Source organism: Scedosporium apiospermum (genome assembly GCF_000732125.1).
Source record: "Scedosporium apiospermum strain IHEM 14462 chromosome Unknown SEQ_SAPIO_0044, whole genome shotgun sequence".
Lineage (NCBI taxonomy): Eukaryota > Fungi > Ascomycota > Sordariomycetes > Microascales > Microascaceae > Scedosporium > Scedosporium apiospermum.
The window spans coordinates 980278-999873 of record NW_015971745.1 but is presented as its reverse complement, the minus strand read 5'-3'; the positions used below and the strand labels follow the sequence as shown (position 1 = coordinate 999873).

The window sequence follows — 19596 nt, the reverse complement described above, 5'->3', positions numbered from 1 at the left end:
TATATTATATTAATAAAGTATTAAGGAGACCTTAATTTTCTATATAGAGAAGTTACTAGGTAAGTTATCTATAACCTCTTTAAAGAAATACTTCTAATAATATATAAGTTTAATAGTATTTTTATTTAAGATAATATTTTTATATATATAGTTTAAATAATTTAAAATTAATTACTTTTGTAAGCTAAAGAGAATAAAGTAGAATTAATTAATTAGCTACTATATTTATCTAATCTTAATTTTATTAAAAACTTATAGAAGGTATTTAAAGAATATATTTATAAGCTTTAGCTAGACTTAGTAGATATACTAAAAAACTATAGAAGTCTCTAAGTATTAAGAATAACTATAGTAGAGGTATAGGAAAATATTAAAGTTAAGATATTATAGAAGCTAGTAGGTAAGATGAAAAAATAGTTGGAGGCTGTAATTGATATAGATAGATAGTATATAAAGTACTAATTTAGTAGATCTTTTTAAAATTATATTTTAATACTTCTTATATACCTCTATAATATTTTATAATATTTTTATATATTAAAATAGCTGAGATATAGTTATTTAAAGTTAGAGAGTGACTTTGAAGTTGTTGAGGGGAAATGTAAAGTGGGGTCAAGTGATTGAAACTTTTTTGCTTTGACTGTATGTACGTCATGGTACACTAGCTGTATATATATTTGAATCGCATTTGGCTCTGCGCAGGGGAAATTCCAGAGCTATTAGTAAGCCTAGCATTTAAACTAATATTAGTCTACCCGCTCGTCAGCTGTTCATCGAGAGCGTTTAGATTGGAAGGACAATCGGAGCGATGCTGCCAATATCGATATTAGCGAAAGTTCGTTAGATTTTAGGACGCGTCTAGACGTACCTCTAATTGTCATTCATCCCTTTCCCCCGGATCGGCACCTGGCGACCTGAAAACTCGACAGGAGCACCGCCGCCTGTAATCTTGCTAGGGTTTAGTGAAGTCTGCCCCCGTCAATGTCGTGCTTTGATACTCTCCAATTGCGGCAATTCCGCGATTGGTCCGGATACAGGATTTCTGAAATTAAGGGCACCAAGGAGGTCGAGAGGAACGGGGATGAAAAGTTGTATCGATGTGGAATCGAAGACATGCTTGGGAAGGAAGTAGTACACGATATTTATCGAAAGAAGACCTCTGCCGCTCACTGAAAATGGGACGTGGTGGGACCGTAGCCTACGCACGTGACCAAATTTGGAGGAATCAGAAAACTGCATGCTTGACACCTCGATCGAAATTCCAAGTACTCCACTAATTTGTTTGAAGGCGAACGTGATCCTAGCGGTAACACCAGGTCACACCAGGTCTTTCTTTGAAATGAGAATCAACTCGAATTGAATGCCTGCCCCTCGAAGGCTCGACGTCAAATCCCACGAGACATTTAGGTCAGGCCCCAAGGCCATCTACAATGAGAATAGACATGAAGTTGCCGAGTGTTTCAGTCCAGTGGCGAGTGTCTCTCTGCTCTCTTTTCCTTTTTCGTTTTATTCCCCCATCCAGTGTCTCAACAACACGAGATTATGAAGGAAACCACGAAGTAAACTACTGTTCCATCCATGGCTGACGGTACAGGGCTGCATTACCCGCCAGGGATTCCCCAAGCACGCCAGCATTGGTTCGTCTGGAATTGATCTTGATACAGGACAGGGACGGACAGGACATGGTCCAGGGGGTGAGCCTCCCCTGTCGATAGCAACGTGTCCTGGACCTGCTTCTTTTTTATCCCTTCCTCTTTGACTCATTCCCCCTTTTTCGGATGGAGTAGCCTTGCCGGAAGACCGAAACAGAAAAATTTTATCGGTTCGGCCCTTGTTCCCTGGTGGAGGTGGACAATTTATTGGGTTGGGGTTGTTTCATTTTTGGAGACTTTTACGTTTGGGGTTTGCCAGGTGGCGACTAATGCTACACACTTGACTGTGGGGGTTTAGGCTTGGGGAGGACGGTCACAGTCGAATGGATTTGAATCGAGATCACACTTGTAATCCATTGAGCTATTCTCTTCCTCTCTACTTCGTATTTCGAAGGAAAACCTGGAATGAAGGACGAGTTGGGACACGGTTACACGTCCATCATGAATGAGCATTAGTGATTGATGTATCACAGTTCGAGAGAGCTGACGAAGGAATACAGGAACATAACAGGAAAGAACATTGAAAGGGATGAGGAGACGTCTAGCGTCCGCACTCATCGTCTCAATGTTTCCTTGGTGTCTTGGAAGCTCCAATCATTGTTAGAATATGTATTACCGTGTTTGACTCTACTTATCAGTTGACGGGTACTGGGACAATTAGAGAGAGCATATTCAGAGGCGGTTGATGTTATCAGCACAAGAACCTGCATGAGCAAGTCAACTTGAAGTTTATTACGCTTGAAGCTCGTAATAAACTCAAAATCTAACATTCAAATTAAAAGTACTTCGTATTATCAATGAGATTGAGCTGTTCCTTCCCAATACTGAGTACCTGACGGGCCTCGGCAGGAACGAGCCACCAGCTTCGAGGCAGTTGCAGCCAAACACCTTCTTCTCACGATCGCAGCATGTTCCTCCGTACCGCAGGACCTCATCGGTTGTCACCGAAGTACACTATTTTGAGAGCACCCCACTCACCCCACTGGTCACACACAATTGAATGCACCACACACATTTGATTGCAAACACATTGCTCACCCGCACACACCAGACCAGTCAAGTCAGGCCAGGCACTGTCGTGACTACCCAAATTTGATCGAGCTGGATCCATCCCATCCCACGGCGGTACTCGGTACAGAGTACAATTTTTGCAACGCAGCAGTTGCGCCTGTGCTCAATCTTTCCCTATCGAGCACGGAGTACAACTTGCAACATTCCTTGATCCCAGCACCTGCAGCTGCACCCGTGACGATTACCCACGATTATCTCATAGGGCAGGCAAGACGGGCAGCACTCCAACCCGTGCCTGGATCGCCAGTACGAAATACAAGTGCTGCCTCAACCTTACCATTCCACCAACGCTTGCCCAAACACACCATCTCAGAAACTGTTCTGGCTCTCTAAATTACCCCTGCGTCGCAATCCTAGACGCCTGCGACCGCCCTCTTAGTTACCGATCTCCGCCTGCCGACTCTCCAGCTTCTAACCAAGAGGTCTCTTGCACCGCCAAATCTGCTAATTCCCTCGGACTGCCCTTACCCAGCTACCCGACGTCCTCGCCCCGAGACACGGCCTCGAATGTCAATCTCCTCGCCTCCTCTAGCAGACCCTCCGACTCTCAAGACGAGGTAGCTCAGTCCGCCGACGCCCACTTCCCCCGCCAAGCCCATCTCGCTGTCACCCGACTCTGCGGCTCGGCTTGCCAAACCATGGTGCATGGTGGCCGCTGCCTCCCGTCCCGCCGACCATGGTCTCCGATTCGTCTCCCCCTCTCTCCCTCTCGCGCTCCGTCTCCCAGCAAAGCGTCAACTCCCTGAGGAGTCATCGCTCCTCCACCGTCCGCGCTTCCAAGTCCCGAAAGCTCTCCTCCCAGACTTGCAGCTCCGCTTCGTCCATCGCCGCCTCTGATAAGTCTCTCACGTCGTTTCCCTCCTTCTCCCCCGATTCGCCCCGTGCCGAGAGATCGAACCTCGCCGAACCTCCCGAATTCTCAATATCTCCTAATGCCTCTGCTTCTGCTTCTGGTCCCGCCGCGCCTGCTCCGTCCAAGACCGGAAAGACGAGGAAGAAGCGCTCCGTTATCAAGGAATCAGATAGCCGAGGGTCCCAGCCCGCGCAACCACCGGCTACCGCAAAAACGCTCGTCAACGATCTCGTCGATTCCTCGTCGCCCCATCGATCTAGAAGCTCATTGTTCGAAGACTCGCCTCTTGCCACCCAAAGCGTCCCCGGCGCCTTGCACCTTGCCGATGACACCCATATCCAGAGGCTGATATCCCGACACGGTGCCCTCAGCCTCGTCCGTCAGATCGCAGCCGATCTCGCCCAGCGCGATGCCCAAATCGCCGCTATCCGCAGGCGCGCCGACAACCGGGAACGCGCCTTGCGCAAGATAATTCTGGAATGCGGGCTCTCTACTATGGACATGGAAACGAGACTACGCAGCATCGAGGCCGATATGCGCACTAACAACCGCAATGCAGGACCCGGCGGCCCGCTTTCCGACCTCATGAGCGACGCCATGCGGGATACCGTTACTGTTGACGCCTTTGGCCTGACCTCGGCTCCAGACGCTACCATCCGCGCGAGTAGCATTTCCGTCAATAGCCAGGATGCGACCAGGACCGTGACGAAGGGATGGCGAGATTTTTTCTGGGGTGCATCTACGAACAAGCGCCCGAGTCGTGCTAGTAGCACCGCAGGCGAAGGTGATCCCGCAGCGCCCGCAACTGCCAGAATTTCAAGGGCTCCGACTGGCCTAGATCGGAGGCCACCACTTCCGGACGACCTGTTCTGTCCTCCAGGTCCAGACTCTGCATCCATCCCCAGCTCGAGTAGAGCTTCGAGCATTGCTCCTTCCATTGATAGAAAAAGCTCGACGTCTATTGCGAGTTTGGCTCTGCGGTTAGTCGCCGGCGGCGCTGTTGCTGCGCGTGAGGGAAGCACTGGCCCTGTGGATCGAAGCAGATCGGCAAGCGATGGCAACCGGGAGCGGCCCCCTGCTGGTGGGTCTGTTAGGACACCCTCGGTTGCGAGTGTCAAAACCACCCAGTCTGCAAGAACCGCTTCGGCGCAGGCGGGCCCGAGAGCCCTGATGGCTATGCGCCGGACTGCCAACGTTGGGGCAGCGTCCGCCGCGACGAGGGCACAACAGCAACATGATAGGCGCGACGGCAACTTCGGGAGTCCTCCAGGTAGCGCTCGGTTGCCGCAGCAAGAAAGCTACGGCCCAGTCGAGATGGATACTATCCTGCCTCCCGAGACCCAACCGCCGACTTTGACGCAGCATACTTATAATAACTATGGCACATCTGGCTACTTAACTGACCGCTTCGGCTTCATCTATGACCAGAGACGAAAGAAGCGACAGAGGGACGCCGCTCGAATGAGCCGCTACATGAAGAGCAGTCGTGCTGAGATGCTCAATGGCAGACCAACTCATGTAGCTCCCACCGTCGCGATTACCACCACCACTACTACTGGCGAACAGCCGACGAGCCCCAAGTCCGACACTCCTGCCAGCGATGGTGGTGACCGTCCGAGCTCACCAACCTCACTGGAAGACGATAGCAAGCAACCAAAACGGTGGCAGGATTATCTAAACATTGCGACCTTCCCGACGGAGCTATTGGCGCATATGCCCACAATCAGTGCCCCTTCCCTCGAGGTTCTGGAAGCCGCTGAGACGGCGGTAGCGTCAAAGCCTCCGGGCCTGCTCACCTCGGACGATCGCGGCTTTGTGCCCACCACCAAATCGACGTCTGCCGTAGACAGCGGAGACACTGTTCCTGTCCCTGTCCCTGCTACCGCAGCAGCAGCGACCCTCGAGCCCTCGTCCTCTTCCTCCCCCGAAGCGGCAACACTTGTCAAGGAGGATACCGAGCCCGTGAAGCTTCTCCTGCAACAACTTAACGATGTTCACGATTCTCTGCAGAGAGAGAAGACGGTGCGCTGGAACGACTTCCTCCGGAAAGTGCGCGCAGAAAGACGACGGGAGGGTGAAGCCGCTGCCGCCGCTGCAGTTGCCGCCGCCGAGGCGCGATTCGAGACGCCCGCCGTCATTCTACCCGAGACTAAACTTACTGGTGGGGAGATGATTGGCATATCCGGACTGGGGAACAAGGGCAAGGTTGGCCGCGCCAAATGGAACGAGTTTAAGTCGCTGGTGCTAGGAGGAATCCCCGTCGCGTACAGAAGCAAGGTGTGGTCCGAATGCTCGGGCGCATCGACGATGACAATTCCAGGGTACTACGGCGACCTCATCTCGAAGCCTGGGACCGAAGATGACGGCGCCGTCGTCGCGCAGATCGAGATGGATATCCGCCGAACTCTCACGGACAACATATTCTTCCGCAAGGGTCCGGGAGTGGCAAGGCTTAACGAGGTGCTCCTCGCCTACGCTCGACGGAATCCTGAGGTGGGCTATTGTCAGGGGATGAACCTTATCACGGCCAATCTCCTCCTCATTATGCCTTCTGCCGAGGATGCATTCTGGATCCTCGCATCTATCGTCGAAAACATTCTGCCGCAAGGCTACTACGACCACAGCCTTTTGACTTCGCGCGCTGACCAGCAAGTGCTGCGGCAGTACGTGCGCGAAGTTCTTCCACGGCTCTCGCAGCACCTCGACGACCTCGGAATCGAGCTCGAGGCCCTCACGTTCCAGTGGTTCCTCAGCGTGTTCACCGATTGCCTCTCTGCCGAGGCGCTCTTCCGCGTTTGGGACGTGGTTCTCTGCACCAACGACGGCAGCACGTTCCTGTTCCAAGTCGCCCTCGCGCTGCTGAAACTTAACGAGTCGCAGCTCCTGCAATGCGAGGCTCCGGCGGCCGTCTACACGTACATCAACCACCAGATGACGAACCATGCCATCAGCATCGACGGGTTGATCCACGCGAGCGAGGGCTTGAGGAGGGTCGTCAAGCGGGAGGAGGTCGAGGCGAGGAGGGCCGAGGCGGTGAGGATCGAGAAGCAGATTATGAAGGAGCGCGAGGAGATGAGGAGTGGGAGGGCGAAGAAGAAAGGGGATGGAGCTTCTGTTGGTGCCGCCACTACTGGGACCTCGGGAGCATCATCGCAGAACAGTTAGGCGTATAGGAGGATGGTTATCTTTTGGATTGGCTGCATTGGGAGGTTTTTGGGTGTTTTTCTTTTCTTGATCTCGTTTGGTCATTGGTACTAGGAGAGAGGCGGCTTCAACACTTGCGCGTTTTTTTTTTTCTTTCACATTATTCGAGTCGGGTCATTTTGATTTTGTTTGGTCCTTTCCTTTTGGTCCTTGTCACTCATGATACCCTATTTTCAAGAACAAGAACACAGAACAGCAGAGCAAAGCAAAGCAAAGCAAAGCACCAGGCGGGTACACAGTCACCATTGTTCATAGTGGTCGTTTAGGTCATTCCCTAGATTTCTTTTCTCCTTTTTCGCTGGCGGAGTGGTGATGGGTTTCGAATCGCTCCTTTCTTTGGCGTTTTATACTAGAGGTTGTCCATTTGACAGACATGTCCCTTTTCAACGAGGGTCTATGATAGGGGTCGAGGTAGATGGCCCAGCCGAGGGGGCTAGTACAAGATGATTGTGTAAAGTGGGGGGTGAAGAAATACTATCCGTACACAATGGAAAAGAAGTTCACCATCGACGAAGAGCGTCCTCATTTTCGCCGGTTTGCGGCCTCTCTAATATCTCGAGGCTCGATCAGATCTGGCCTGGGCAGCGCCATGTAGATGCTATATAGAAGTTGGTCGTAATTGCACTCGGTCACTCTTGGGCTTCTTCTAACTTGGACTTCCCAGATGGCGAGGAAAGTTATAAGTACATGCAAGACTGCCCCCAAGTTGCCATGAAAACCGTAATAAAAGGATAATTCTACACAATCTCACAACTTGGCCTTGGCCTTCTCAAGCCTCTCCTTCTCCTCCGCATCCCACTTCAACAACGCCTTCTCCCTCTTATCCTCCACAGCAAACCCCTCATCACTCAAATATCCCCACGTCTCCCTGTACATCTCCACCTTTAGCAGTCCCCAAACGCCCGACCGTCCCTTTTCCAAAATGTTCCTCTTCCTCACCAACTCCAACGCCTCCTCCACACCGCCCAGCCCATCGACAATCCCCGCTTCAAGTGCCTCGGGGCCCGTGAACCTCTTCCCCTCGAGTACGAGGCTCCTATACGTCGACGCGGGGACTTTGGCCCTAAAGATGGAACTCATGGGGGCCTTGAGCAAAGCGCCGAAATCGACCTCGTTCAGACACGCGAAGCCCCTCGAGGGATTCATGATCCGGTAATCGTGAAACATGGCGAGCATCAGCCCCGCCGCGAAAGCATGCCCGTTGAGAACCGCGACGGTGGGCATGGGGAAAGCCAGGAGTTTGCGGAAGAGCGGGTACAGCGCTTCGGTCCAGAAGGATGGAGTCGAGGAGGCGTGGGCGAGGTCGAGGCCGTTGGAGAAGAATTTGGGAAGGGAGGAGGTGGTGATGAGGATTCCCGGTGGTTGGGTGGCTTGAAGGGTGTCGAGGGCGGTGATGAGGGCGGTGCAAGAGGTTGTGGTTAGGCGGTTGTCTGGCGGGGCGGAGATTGTTAGGAGGTAGATTTGGGGCGATGGTGACGTTACGGTTATAGTGCCGCTTCCTTGGGTTTCGGAGGGGGGGATGGGGATGGTGAAGAGTTCCGTGGGCGCCATCATGGTGGTGGTGGTGGTGATGATGTCCGGATGTATGGTATAAGCTGTGAGGATGATTTAGTTGCAGGGCAATCGATTTGCAATGTGGAGGGTGGCCGGTTCGAAAGATCTTGGAGAGTCGAGAACGGGGAAAAGACGTTCGATAGCCAGAGGCAGATGTTTATACGAAGTTTTGGAGAGGCTATGGCCACAAGGATGGCCGGACTTGTGGATATGTTCCAGCTGGGGCTGAGCCGAGGGATGTCGATGTCGATGAGATTCCGACCGACGTCACGAAGTTGACAGGTCCGAGAACAGCAATTCTCAAATACTTCGTAGACTGGTCACTGTAGACTTGACAGACAAATTTCCAAATGTCCACATACGCTCATCTCGGCATCAAAGCAATACATTCCATCCACGGAGTTGTTCACTAATCATCTAAATCCGAATATCATCTCGATCTCGGCTTCTTGAAGCTGGCGATTTTCACATGCTTGTAAACGGGGAAGGCGCAACCTTAAATCCACGGACTTTGCTTCTTTCCGTTTTGAAAGCAAGACCCCAATTTTCTTAGGTAATCCGCACCCTCTGGTGTCTCAGGATTTCAGCCAATCAGAGAGCTTCCTGCCATGTGGACATCCCACGTCTCGCAATGCAGCAGTCGTCACTTGCTGTATCTGAGCTGTCTCAAGTTGTGCTTGAGCTTCAAAGCTTGTCTTTCTCTCCATCTGCGTAACGCCGTCCGTGTCTACACCCGATTCACCGAGAACAGTCGAAGCTTCCGAAACCTCGCTGCGCATCACCATGGCGGACCAGGACGAAGACCAGCGAACCGTGGTGTTTTTCCACCCCGACCTAGGCATTGGCGGCGCCGAGAGACTCATCATCGACGCGGCTGTCGGCCTGCAGCAGCGCGGTCACAAGGTGGTCATCTTTACGAGCCACTGCGATCCGAAGCATTGTTTCGAGGAGGCCCGCGATGGTTAGTTCATATCTGCTTATAGCGCCTAGAGATCAAATAGAAAAAAGAAAGATGAGGCTAACAGAAGCTCTCTCACTCCAGGAACCCTCGACGTCCGCGTAAGAGGCAACTACCTCTTCCCCCCCTCGGTCTTCTCCCGCCTCACCATCATCTGCGCCATCCTCCGCCAACTCCACCTTCTAGTCCACATCTACCTCACCTCCGAGCTCCAATCCCTCAAGCCCTCCTCCTTCATCGTCGACCAACTCAGCGCCGGCCTCCCCCTCCTCCAATACCTCTACCCCTCGGCCCCGATCCTCTTCTACTGCCACTACCCGGACCTGCTCCTCGCGCGCGGCCGCGACCGCTGGTGGAAGAGGCTTTACCGCGCGCCCTTTGACGTTCTTGAGGAGTGGAGCATGTCGTTCGCTACGGCTGTTGCTGTTAATTCGGAGTTTACGAAGGGGGTTGTTAGGAGGACTTGGCCGAAGTTGGAGAGGACGACGGAGTTGAGGGTTGTGCACCCTTGTGTTGCTGTTGAGGAGTTGGAGGAGGATGAAAAGAGGAGCAAGAAGAAGGCCAAGGGGAAGAAGGCTGGTAAGGGGAAGACGATTGCGGAAAAGGAGGCCGATAAGGATACTTCTGTGGTAGAGGAGATTGTGGAGTGGAAGGATGAAAAAGTCATTCTTAGCATCAACCGCTTTGAGCGCAAAAAGGACGTTGGACTCGCCATTAAAGCCTTCGCTGCCATCCCAGAGGACAGGCGTGAAGGCGTACGTCTCATCATCGCTGGTAAGTCTCAGTGAAGCCCCATCTAATACGGTCACATTCTCGTCCCCCAATTAACTAACCCTCTTTCCAGGTGGCTACGACTCCCGCATCGCCGAAAACGTCGAATACCACAACGAACTCGTCCAGCTCGCAACCTCCCTCTCCCTCCAATCCCTAACCGCCAAAACCCTCATCTCCGCTCTCGCCGCGCCCCTCACCACCCCCGTCCTCTTCCTCCTCTCCGTCCCCTCGACCCTCAAAGACGCCCTCCTCCGCTCCGCCCGCCTCCTCGTCTACACGCCCTCCAACGAACACTTCGGCATCGTGCCCCTCGAAGCCATGCTTGCTGGCGTTCCCGTCCTGGCCGCCAACAACGGCGGGCCGAAAGAAACAGTCCTCGATGAAGGGACGGGTTGGCTCCGTGACCCGGAGGACGTGTCCGCTTGGACGGCCGTCATGGATCGCGTGCTCAACGACGTTACTCCCACGCAGAGGGAGAGGATGCGCAGGGCCGGGATTGCGAGGGTGCATAGTTCTTTCGCGAGGTCGACTATGAGCCAGAGGATCGAGCAGATTTTGGATGATATGGATAGGAACGGGCCGAGGAGACCGCCGGTTTTTAATGCGGTTATGAATTTTATGGGGATTGCGGCGGCTTTTTGGTTTGGGTTGATCGTTGCCAAGATCTTTACGCCTGGTCCTCAGGCGAAGGCCTAGAGAACCTGGGGTTTGAAGTCTTCGTCCTCTGCTTTTCGAGGTTTCCCGTTTATATTTATTTTCTTCGAAGGGGAGGCGGCATGGTGATATTTCAAGCAAGGTGTTGGAGGGTAATTTCTCTGTACTTTTATGGTTTTATGGTCGAATTGTACCTTTGTAATTCTACATTCACAACACAAGCACGTTAACAGCAAAGCATTTCAAACCGCATCTTCGTCACAAGAGCCTCCCATTGAATTTGAAGAACCCAACTCCAGTCATGCTAAGAAAAGAAAACTTGAGCTCTGGGGAAAACAAGTCCCCAACTAAAGGCAAGGAACAAGTTAGGGAGGAAAGGGGTAGTTAAAAAAGAAGATACGAAAGAAGTTCAAAAAGATCCATCGAAACCGAATAACCCCAAAAGCTCCTATTTTCTCCAAGTCCAAAAGTGCAAACCCAGTCTGTGCCCAATGTCACCATTGCTGGTGATGATCAAATCTCTACTCTTCTTCGTCTTCGTTATGCCTGTGCCATCAAGTTTCATTCTGCTCCCTTCCTACCCGCCCCCTCTCATCTTATCTTCCAGGGAAGGGGATCCATCAAGTCCGGGGATAGAGGAGAAAACCACATCATGCTAGAGGAAGAAAAAGATATCGCGGTTTGGTGTTGGTGGGGACTGTATAGGAAAGATACGCCCAAGACTAACCCCCACAACAGAATGGAAGGTGAAACGGAAATCAAAAACATCGAGATGAAATAGAACAAGATGCAAGAGAACGCCAGGGAACCCAAGAAAATGCTGGACAAGTAAGTGAGCGGGGAATCAAAACCATGAAAAGCAGTTAGGAAAACAGGGAGAAGAAGCGAGGAAAAACAACCACGACCCCCAAATTATTGCATCATGGAGAATGATATCTCTTGTTCATCAAAAATCTCGGTTCCTTCTCTTCTGCACGAGAAGCAGAGAAAAACAAAGTCCTACATGCTGCAGCAATCTCATCAGGGAGCGTTGTTTCCCATGCCTTCGTTCCAACCATGCAAGCCACACAAATATATATATATATACATGCATACAATCTTTACCACCTTGTCTCATCATCCCCAAATATGCCATGCGAAACAAAAGCCTAAAAAATCAAGCCCACCCCCTTTCATAAGGCACCGTCGGATCCTGATAATGCAAACCGTTCCCGCCATGAAACAAAAGAAAAACAAGAAAAATCATCTCCCCTGATGCGCCCTTCCAAATCTCGTCCTCCATTCCGATATGCTTCTGAGCTCCCTCGAGGTCAGGGAGATCGTGTCATTAAACATATTCCGCCCAGCCATTCCATCGTCCTGTCGAGTATCCGAACACGCGGATCAAGTGCGGTGCAACAACCGAAAAAATGAGATGATGAAATTGTGAAAGACATAGGTCATTAGAATGCCCCAAGAGAAGGGGGAAAAAACAGTAGATAACAGAGAGAAGCAGGTGTGAAGCGCAGTCTGAGTTGGGGGTATTTGCGCTAGGACTTCAGTCCTTTGGCATTTCTGTACTGCACTCGTCCGGGACAAGTCGCCAAGTCTATCGTCTATGACCATGCAATGTTTCATAGGTAGCTCGGTTTCTTCGTATATGTGCGTAGATAGAGAGAGAATATGTGTGCGTGTATGAAGCTAGTCGTGTAAAGTAGTATTCGCATCTCGCAACGAGGTGAAGTAGTGGAGATATGTGAAAGGCAATCTGTGTACGACTGATGCCAGAGTGATGTGGGGGGGAGGGGGGGTACATGCGACAGCGTGACCTCGTGGATGTATTTATTCGCCCGCGCAAGCTCAGACTTTAGTTGGTATCAATGAATGTCGGATGCATGGGCGCTGGCAGAGCTGGCATTCGTGCCACGCCGCTTTGAGACGGAAGTGTGTCGGCTCCTAGCCGCCTCCCGCATGCTCGACTTTCGTCGATTGCTCATCATCGTCAAACCTTCATCGCTGTCGCTGTCGCCATCGTCGTCGTCCTCCCTCTCGCTTTGTTGGCGGCTTGGCGTGCGAGGCGTGCTGCCGCGAGCCGGACTGTTCGCTATGGCGGGGACGGAGATGATTCCACTGTCGACGGCTTGGGTCGCCTCGAGAGCCAACGTATCTAGTGGGAATCCCGCAATCGGTTCCTTACCAATAGCCGGAGGAGTGAGCGAGTCGGTTGTCTCCAAGAGGTTAGGGTTCGCGCTCACAATGCCGGGTCGACCAAGAAGTTCAGCTTCCATATCTGCCGAGACCGAGCTGGCTCCGCTAAGGAGTGCCGGCAGCGAAGGGTCTGACTGGAAGGCAAGGATATGATCCGAAGATACCTTGGTAGAGCTAGTCTTGGAGGAAGGGATAGTGCTTGTTTGTTCGTCAGCACCAGAGACGGAAGATGCCGAGACATCCATCGACGCAGATCTAGACGAGGCACCCGATACATCGGCAAGATCCCTTTCTGCCGTCATGGGTGGTGAGGTTTGCTGGCGCGGCGCAGTCTCTGGGAACTGCTCAGCCCGCTCTTGCTTAGTGCTTTCTGCCAAACCCTTGGGGGCGGTGTCGTGGTGGTTGGATATCGCTTCCGCGGTTTCCACTTGATACAACGCCGACGGCGTTTGCGCGCCAGCATCATGGAAATCCGATGATCTCCTGTGGATTGCGGTGAGCAGGCGACGTGCAGTCTGTGGCCGTTCATGGGACTCCATCGAGCGACGCTTCTTCTCAGGGAAGTTCGGGTCAGAGCTCGAGTGGTGGTGATGCTGGTGATGATGTTGATGGTAACCGTGGATGGCGGTGGGCGAGAACAGCAGAGGCGACGGAAGTGGGGATGCGATGTCTGTCGGGGCACTCCTATGACCCAGAGGACGCAGCTGTTGAGTCAGGAGGGACTCATTGTCCCGTCGTCTAACTGGCGTGCTCGTCTCAAACCCATCAACCGAACGCGCCCGCGGGGAGCCGGCAACGGATGACGGATCTGCAGCTCTGGCCGTGCGATTATCATCCTGAGTCTCAACTTCTGAGCATGTCGCATTGTCCGGGATCGTGGAAAGGTAAGATGGGTCTATGGACATTGACTTGGCATGAGCGTGTCTGTACGACTTGTAGGTGGGCGGGGGTGTCGCAGAATATCGAAAACGAGCAAAACTGGGAGGGTCGAAATGTCGCGCCTCAAGGCCGTGGGCTGTGTACTTACCAGGCCCTAGTACCGTGGCCATGGGGTCATAATTATGAACAGTAGTATCCTGAGGCGCGGCTGCCGGATTACTCATCGCAGGAGAGCCTACCCGCGGCAAGCCCGAGACTAGTTGCTCCTCATTCACGGGCGTACCATGACGTCGACTGCCCCCAGCGTACGGTGTGGAGGACGCAGTAGCCAAGGCGTCACCCGAGGAGCTAGCAACGCTGCTGGTGGCCCGGCGTCGCACCCGGCCATCGCTACGATCCACCAATGGGTGCATGACTTTGCCGACGGCCTTACGCACAACAGACCTCGCTTTTTGAAGAAAGTTGAGAGGCACGACGGCATGAGACATGTCCCTCTCATCCACTTGAATCCTCCGGCCTAGAGATGGTCTCGCGGGGTCCGTCTCGTCAAGCCACTTCAACAAGTCAGGAATTCCCTGGACCACCCACGGGTGGCGCTTGATCTCGCGGAGTCGAATGCGCTTCTCGGGATCCTTGGTAAGCATGCGGCGAAGAAGATCCTCTAATAGATCGTCGATCTCTTCGTAAAGGAGCTCGTTGTCGTCCCTGTATGGATCGCTATTCTGTCTCTTGTAGAGGGAAGTTGCGTTTGGCGAGGTGGAAGGGTCAACGGGTCGAAGTCGGCGGTGAGGGATGTAGACGTCGTCGTTGGCAATCTTCCTGAACATTTGGAACTCGTCCTCGGCCAAAAACGGGATGCGGGCATAGATCAGACAGTAGAGAGTAACACCTAGAGACCAAACGTCAATCTGTTCGGACACCTTGGGTTGCACCTTGTCCGGGTCCGTATAGCAAAGCTCGGGAGCGAAGAAGGCTGGGGTACCAACGGTCTTGGCGAGCTCGAGATCGTCATCGAAGTCTCTCGCTTCCGACTCTGACACGGTATCATCGGGCTCGCCATCTCTAATGGGACGACCAAAGTACGAAACGCCAAAATCGGAAATCTTCACGCGATGATCCTTAGTCCAGAGAAGGTTGGCCGGCTTGATATCGCGATGGACGACGCCTTGATAATGCAAGTACTCGAGTCCTAAAACTGTGTCCCGGAATGTCTGCCTGGCTTGATCTAGCGTAAAACATGGAACGTAGGAATAGTCGTCGACAAAGGGGTCGTGAGGCTGAGGGTTAAAATCGAGAGAGGACATGTGTGAAATGATTGAATCAGCCATACTTGGCGACCTCGCCCGAAGGTCAATGGCCTCGACTCCATACATGACGCCATCGAGTATGACGGAGGAATTGGTTTTGGTAAGGGAGAGGTAGGTATCGGTGTCGTCATGGTCGTTGTCGTCGTGGATAGCACTATCGTTGATCAAATTCGAGGAGTTATGCGGTCCAAGGGACTTGACGGAATGGGATCGCGAGGGAGCCCTTGAGCTGTCCCGAGACGGCTGAAGCGAATTAGGCATCGAGGATCCGGTTCGGTCTCCAAAGGCGAGGTCACGGTGGGAAGAAATGCGTGAGCTGGGACCGGAAATACACTCGTCACCGAGTCCATGTTCGATACTCCAATAGTCGTGGGGGCCCTCAAATGCCTGGGACATCTTTTGCCTTTTCAATGCCTTCAGGGCTTGCCGACGCTCAAGAATCTCATTGTATTTCTCCTCTTCCGGTGTGATGGGGTCGCCACGCATCTCACGTTCAATACGTCTCCGTTCATATTGGCAGATATGGGGCAGGCCCTTCTTCCTCCAGACAATCTCTCCGAGTTCGACGTGCTCGAGGACCATGTAGATCTTGCGCAGCTCTGGGTCGTCGATGATCTCGATAAGGGCGACGACGTTGGGGTGGCGTATCTTTTTTAGGATGGCAATCTCTCGCTTGGTCTTATCCTGCTGGGACATGGCCGCCGTGACCTTGCCAAGACGCCTCTTCTTGGAAAATCTGGGGATGATCTTGATTGCAACATTTTCTCCGGTCTGGTTATTGCGGGCCAGTTTCACCTTGCCATGCATGCCACGGCCAATCTCTTCGATGACTTCGTATTGGTTGATGAGTTTGCGGCCGGTGGTGATATCCGAGTCGATAAGGGCCTTGTGCGTCCTAGAGCGATGTCGGTCAGCGCGCCATTGGCTCCCAGAGGGCAGCTGAGGGCCCACGATAGTTTGGGTTGGTTGAACCCCGCTTCACGATAATTTTGTGGGAGGAGTCGGTATCCGACTGCAGGCCGAAGGACGCACACACGCAGTCGGGCACCCACGGCTCACCCCCCTTTCCCCCTCCCCTCCCGATTCGAAACTCAAAACAAGGAAATGTTAGGCAGAAGGGATTCAAGACTCACTCTCTCACTTGGTGCTGGTGCAGTGGGTGGAGAAACGGACTCGGGCTGTCGGCAGATGGCGTCGTCACTTCGGAAGCAGAATGAAGGTGGAACGGATGATTCGATCGTGAATTCGTCGGGCTGAAGAGACCAGGAGAAGATACCGGCGTACTATTGGCGGTTCGCGGAGGGTGGAGGATCGAGGAAGAGGAAGCGTTCGGTAGTGGGGCAGAGTCGATATGGGGGAGATTAGTGTGAATCGACCGAAGGTGAGAGGACTGATGATGATGAGAATCCATTTTGGCCGGGAGTCTAGTCGACGATATCGACTCGACAAGCTCGAATGGGCGTAATGGTTGTGAAGTTAGGTGTTGTGCGGCTTGCGCAGCAGCCAGCGCGGCCAAGGCGGGGGGGAGAGGGAATCGGCCGCTTCGAGAGGGGGGGGTTAGGGGCTCATTTCTTCTGCTGGATAGCTTCCGTCTTCGCCACAACGGAACGATGGTCTTTAGAGATGAGTAAATGAAGAAACGATAATGAGTCAACTCTGTAAGAGAGAATAGAGGAAAGAAAGAAAGAACAAGCAAAGACAAAAAGAAAAATAAGCTTAGTGAGGAAATGGTAGGGAAGTGATAAGATCAATGGGTAGAAAATAAAAAGGCAGGGCTGTGTACAAATCAGGGTAACGGACATCCAGGATTCTTAAGGAAATGCTCAGAAACAAAGGAAAAAATGACAGCGATTATTCGAGGCAGGGCCCAAGGTACTTCGTAGGCAAGCCCAGAGGCGGCAACTGGTCAATGCCACCGACCTGGCTCCACCTTTGGGAGCAGAACGACGAAAAAGAGAGGCAAGGGTTAGGAAGGAAGGTGTACACTACGAAGTACTTGGTGGTGTCGTGTAGACAAGGATGGACAAGCTCAAGGCAAGAGCGAGTGGACTTCGTACGAAGTACTTCGTCCTTAGGTACGGCACGTCCATCATCACTCAGCAGAGATCCTGGAAGGAAAGGCCAAAGGACACAGTAAAAGGCACTAAGGGAATTGTGGAGTGTACTTGGCCTTGGCATGCATAGGTACCTTGAATGCCCAGTATGAATCCCGAGGTATTCCGTCGAGGCACCATTTTTGGTGGCACTATTGATTAGGTGAGAGGCAGGGAATTCGTGTTGGTGTGGTCTGCGGTTGGCGACCGGATGGCCTGAGGAACTCAAGGAAATATTACCGTACCGTGCCACACGCTGCTGGCCATACTGGTGTGCACTTGTACCTGTCGCATCACTAGTAGTACCCTGAGGACATGCCGCATCGGGATCTGTCTTTCGTGAACAAAGACGTCCAGTTATTGCCTGGCGAATGTACCTTATCCTGTAGCTTTTCTGTACTTAACCGGCCCTCAGCACCCCACTCCGGTGTGTTGGTGATAACAGTTTACGTTGGAAATACTGTTTTGATACAAGTTTTGATACAACTGATAGATCAAACTGGTTGATACCGAACCGCACGCTGCGAGTGTGTAAGGTACGGCAACAGAATCCAAGTGCGGTACATCATAATAATAATTGGGAGAGCTATTTAAGTCGACGAGACACCACATTTCCTTATCTATAGATCTTTCCTGCGCAGAGATGACGACTGGGCGAAGCAAGACAGTCGACATGTCCACGACACAAGCACATGTGCAGTGGGCATTAGTCCAGGAAGTTATTATGGCCCACCCCCGAGTCTTGGTTCTGCTTGGTGTCTTTTAAAGTGCTGTTTCACCAATGTAGTATGCTTCACCAACACATCTCTTTAGCTGCCGGGAGCTACATAGATTACTCTAGGGACCCTTCCATCACCATCCTATGTGAGTGACAGACTCCAAACCTCACCCAACATGCTCAGACGAAGTGGTATATCAAATGTCAATCTCAACTCGGCCCAGCAATTTTGATTGATGTTGCAAATAATATTTGGATCCCTCGAGCGCTGTGTGCTGAGAGATCCAAAAGCGTAGTCTAGAACCCAGGAGAGCCAAGGCGCTAGATCCCAAGCTTGACGTAGTCGTGTGCGTCGTGGTCTATCTTTGCAGGGAGAAGTGGGCCCTGAAGGAGGATTAACGTACGACAGCTCCTTGGCCAGTGCCAACACAGTGCGAACCCTCATCTGGTCCCTGTACTATGTCAAAAAGAGAAAAAGGAAAAAAAAAAAAAAAAAAAAAAAAAAAAAAAAAACATTTGAGAAGGCGAAAATCGAGAGAAATGCGCTAGCCGATTACGGAGTGGCGTCCACAGTCAACATTTGAAGGTAGTTTAGTACGTACATCAATGTACCGAAGTACAGTGTAGTGTAGCATCGAAACGGGGATAGGCTTATCGCGCCTATCAGTTCGTGCTACTCATAACAGGCGTCCCCTATTGGCTGCGCTGGTGGGGGAAGTCTCTTTTCGCCCCTGCGGACCTGCAGTTCAATTTTCTTTCAGTTCAAAAATGTTTCTTTCGAGTAATAATTTTCCTGGGCTGAGGAAAAGAGCGGCTCCCGTCTCGGACACTTGTCTCAGCATGGATCGAGGTACAAAAGTGGCTTGACGAAGGATTGACCCAATGTTGTATTGGGACGCCCGCATTGTTCAGATTACTTTATCTGGATTTCAACGGCGAAGAAACATCGAAGCAACATCAATCTTAAACTGCAATGGACACTGGAACGATCGGCCCGCCGGCTGGCGTTGATATCAAAGAGACATTCTAAACCTGGTTGTCTTTACAAATGTTGATGTCATCTGAAGGCGAGTCAAGGACAAGGACAAGGACAAGGATGAGATTGAGCTAGGCCTTTTTTACACAGGCTCGTCAGCTCCGATTTGAGTTTTCGGGACCAGACGAATTGTCTTTGTCCTTGACAGACCCTGGGTCCCCTATATCCTGCCTCGCGGAGTGTCTGAGAAGCCCTGATTTTTATGCGATGAAGCTGTCACTCAAGGTTCAACGCTTACTCCGTAGATAAGTTATCAACAGATGTGTGTCAGACAATGCCTCCAAAACACCCCTTTCAGGCCTCGTGCTGACGGGCGTTAGCAGGAAAGTGACACAAGACTACTGTGGTGCTAGGTAAGCTTTCCTACCTAATCCAGTTCACAGGGCGCCTCCGAGACATTGAAAGGGAATTCCTTCAGCGTTCGAAATAGAGTGCTTGCCGTGTTGAGTAATTATAGAAGGATCCTGCTATAATAGTAGTTCTTCTGGGCTCCACATCAGACAACTTTGGTTGAACCTTCTACACGCCTCCGTTCGGCTCTGGGAAACCCGGCGATGAGGATGACGAAATTTGAAATGATACCGCCGTTGCCGTTGGGGCTTTTCTTTGCCTCATACTTGTTTTTGGGTTTCGGCTGGCAAAACGAAAGTATCGCC

The 19596-nt window shown here is 52.0% G+C and overlaps 2 protein-coding genes and 2 pseudogenes across 2 annotated transcripts; 2 read left to right on the top strand and 2 right to left on the bottom strand.

Moving 5' to 3' along the window:
- Window positions 1-3399: 3399 nt before the first annotated feature.
- SAPIO_CDS1118 lies at window positions 3400-6741 on the top strand (annotated as a pseudogene; the record flags this gene model as incomplete).
- A 786-nt stretch (window positions 6742-7527) lies between these two features.
- Window positions 7528-8334, bottom strand: SAPIO_CDS1117 (annotated as a pseudogene; the record flags this gene model as incomplete).
- A 783-nt stretch (window positions 8335-9117) lies between these two features.
- On the top strand, window positions 9118-10762 carry SAPIO_CDS1116 (Alpha-1,3/1,6-mannosyltransferase alg-2; the record flags this gene model as incomplete). The annotated part of the gene is made up of 3 exons (XM_016784473.1): window positions 9118-9295; window positions 9377-10066; window positions 10137-10762. The coding sequence occupies 3 exons, from the start codon at window positions 9118-9120 to the stop codon at window positions 10760-10762; spliced, it is 1494 nt and encodes a 497-aa protein (XP_016646028.1).
- Window positions 10763-12576: 1814 nt separating this feature from the next.
- SAPIO_CDS1115 (putative Serine/threonine protein kinase) lies at window positions 12577-16504 on the bottom strand (the record flags this gene model as incomplete). Its single annotated transcript, XM_016784472.1, has 2 exons — window positions 12577-15988; window positions 16227-16504. The coding sequence occupies 2 exons, from the start codon at window positions 16502-16504 to the stop codon at window positions 12577-12579; spliced, it is 3690 nt and encodes a 1229-aa protein (XP_016646027.1).
- Window positions 16505-19596: the final 3092 nt, after the last annotated feature.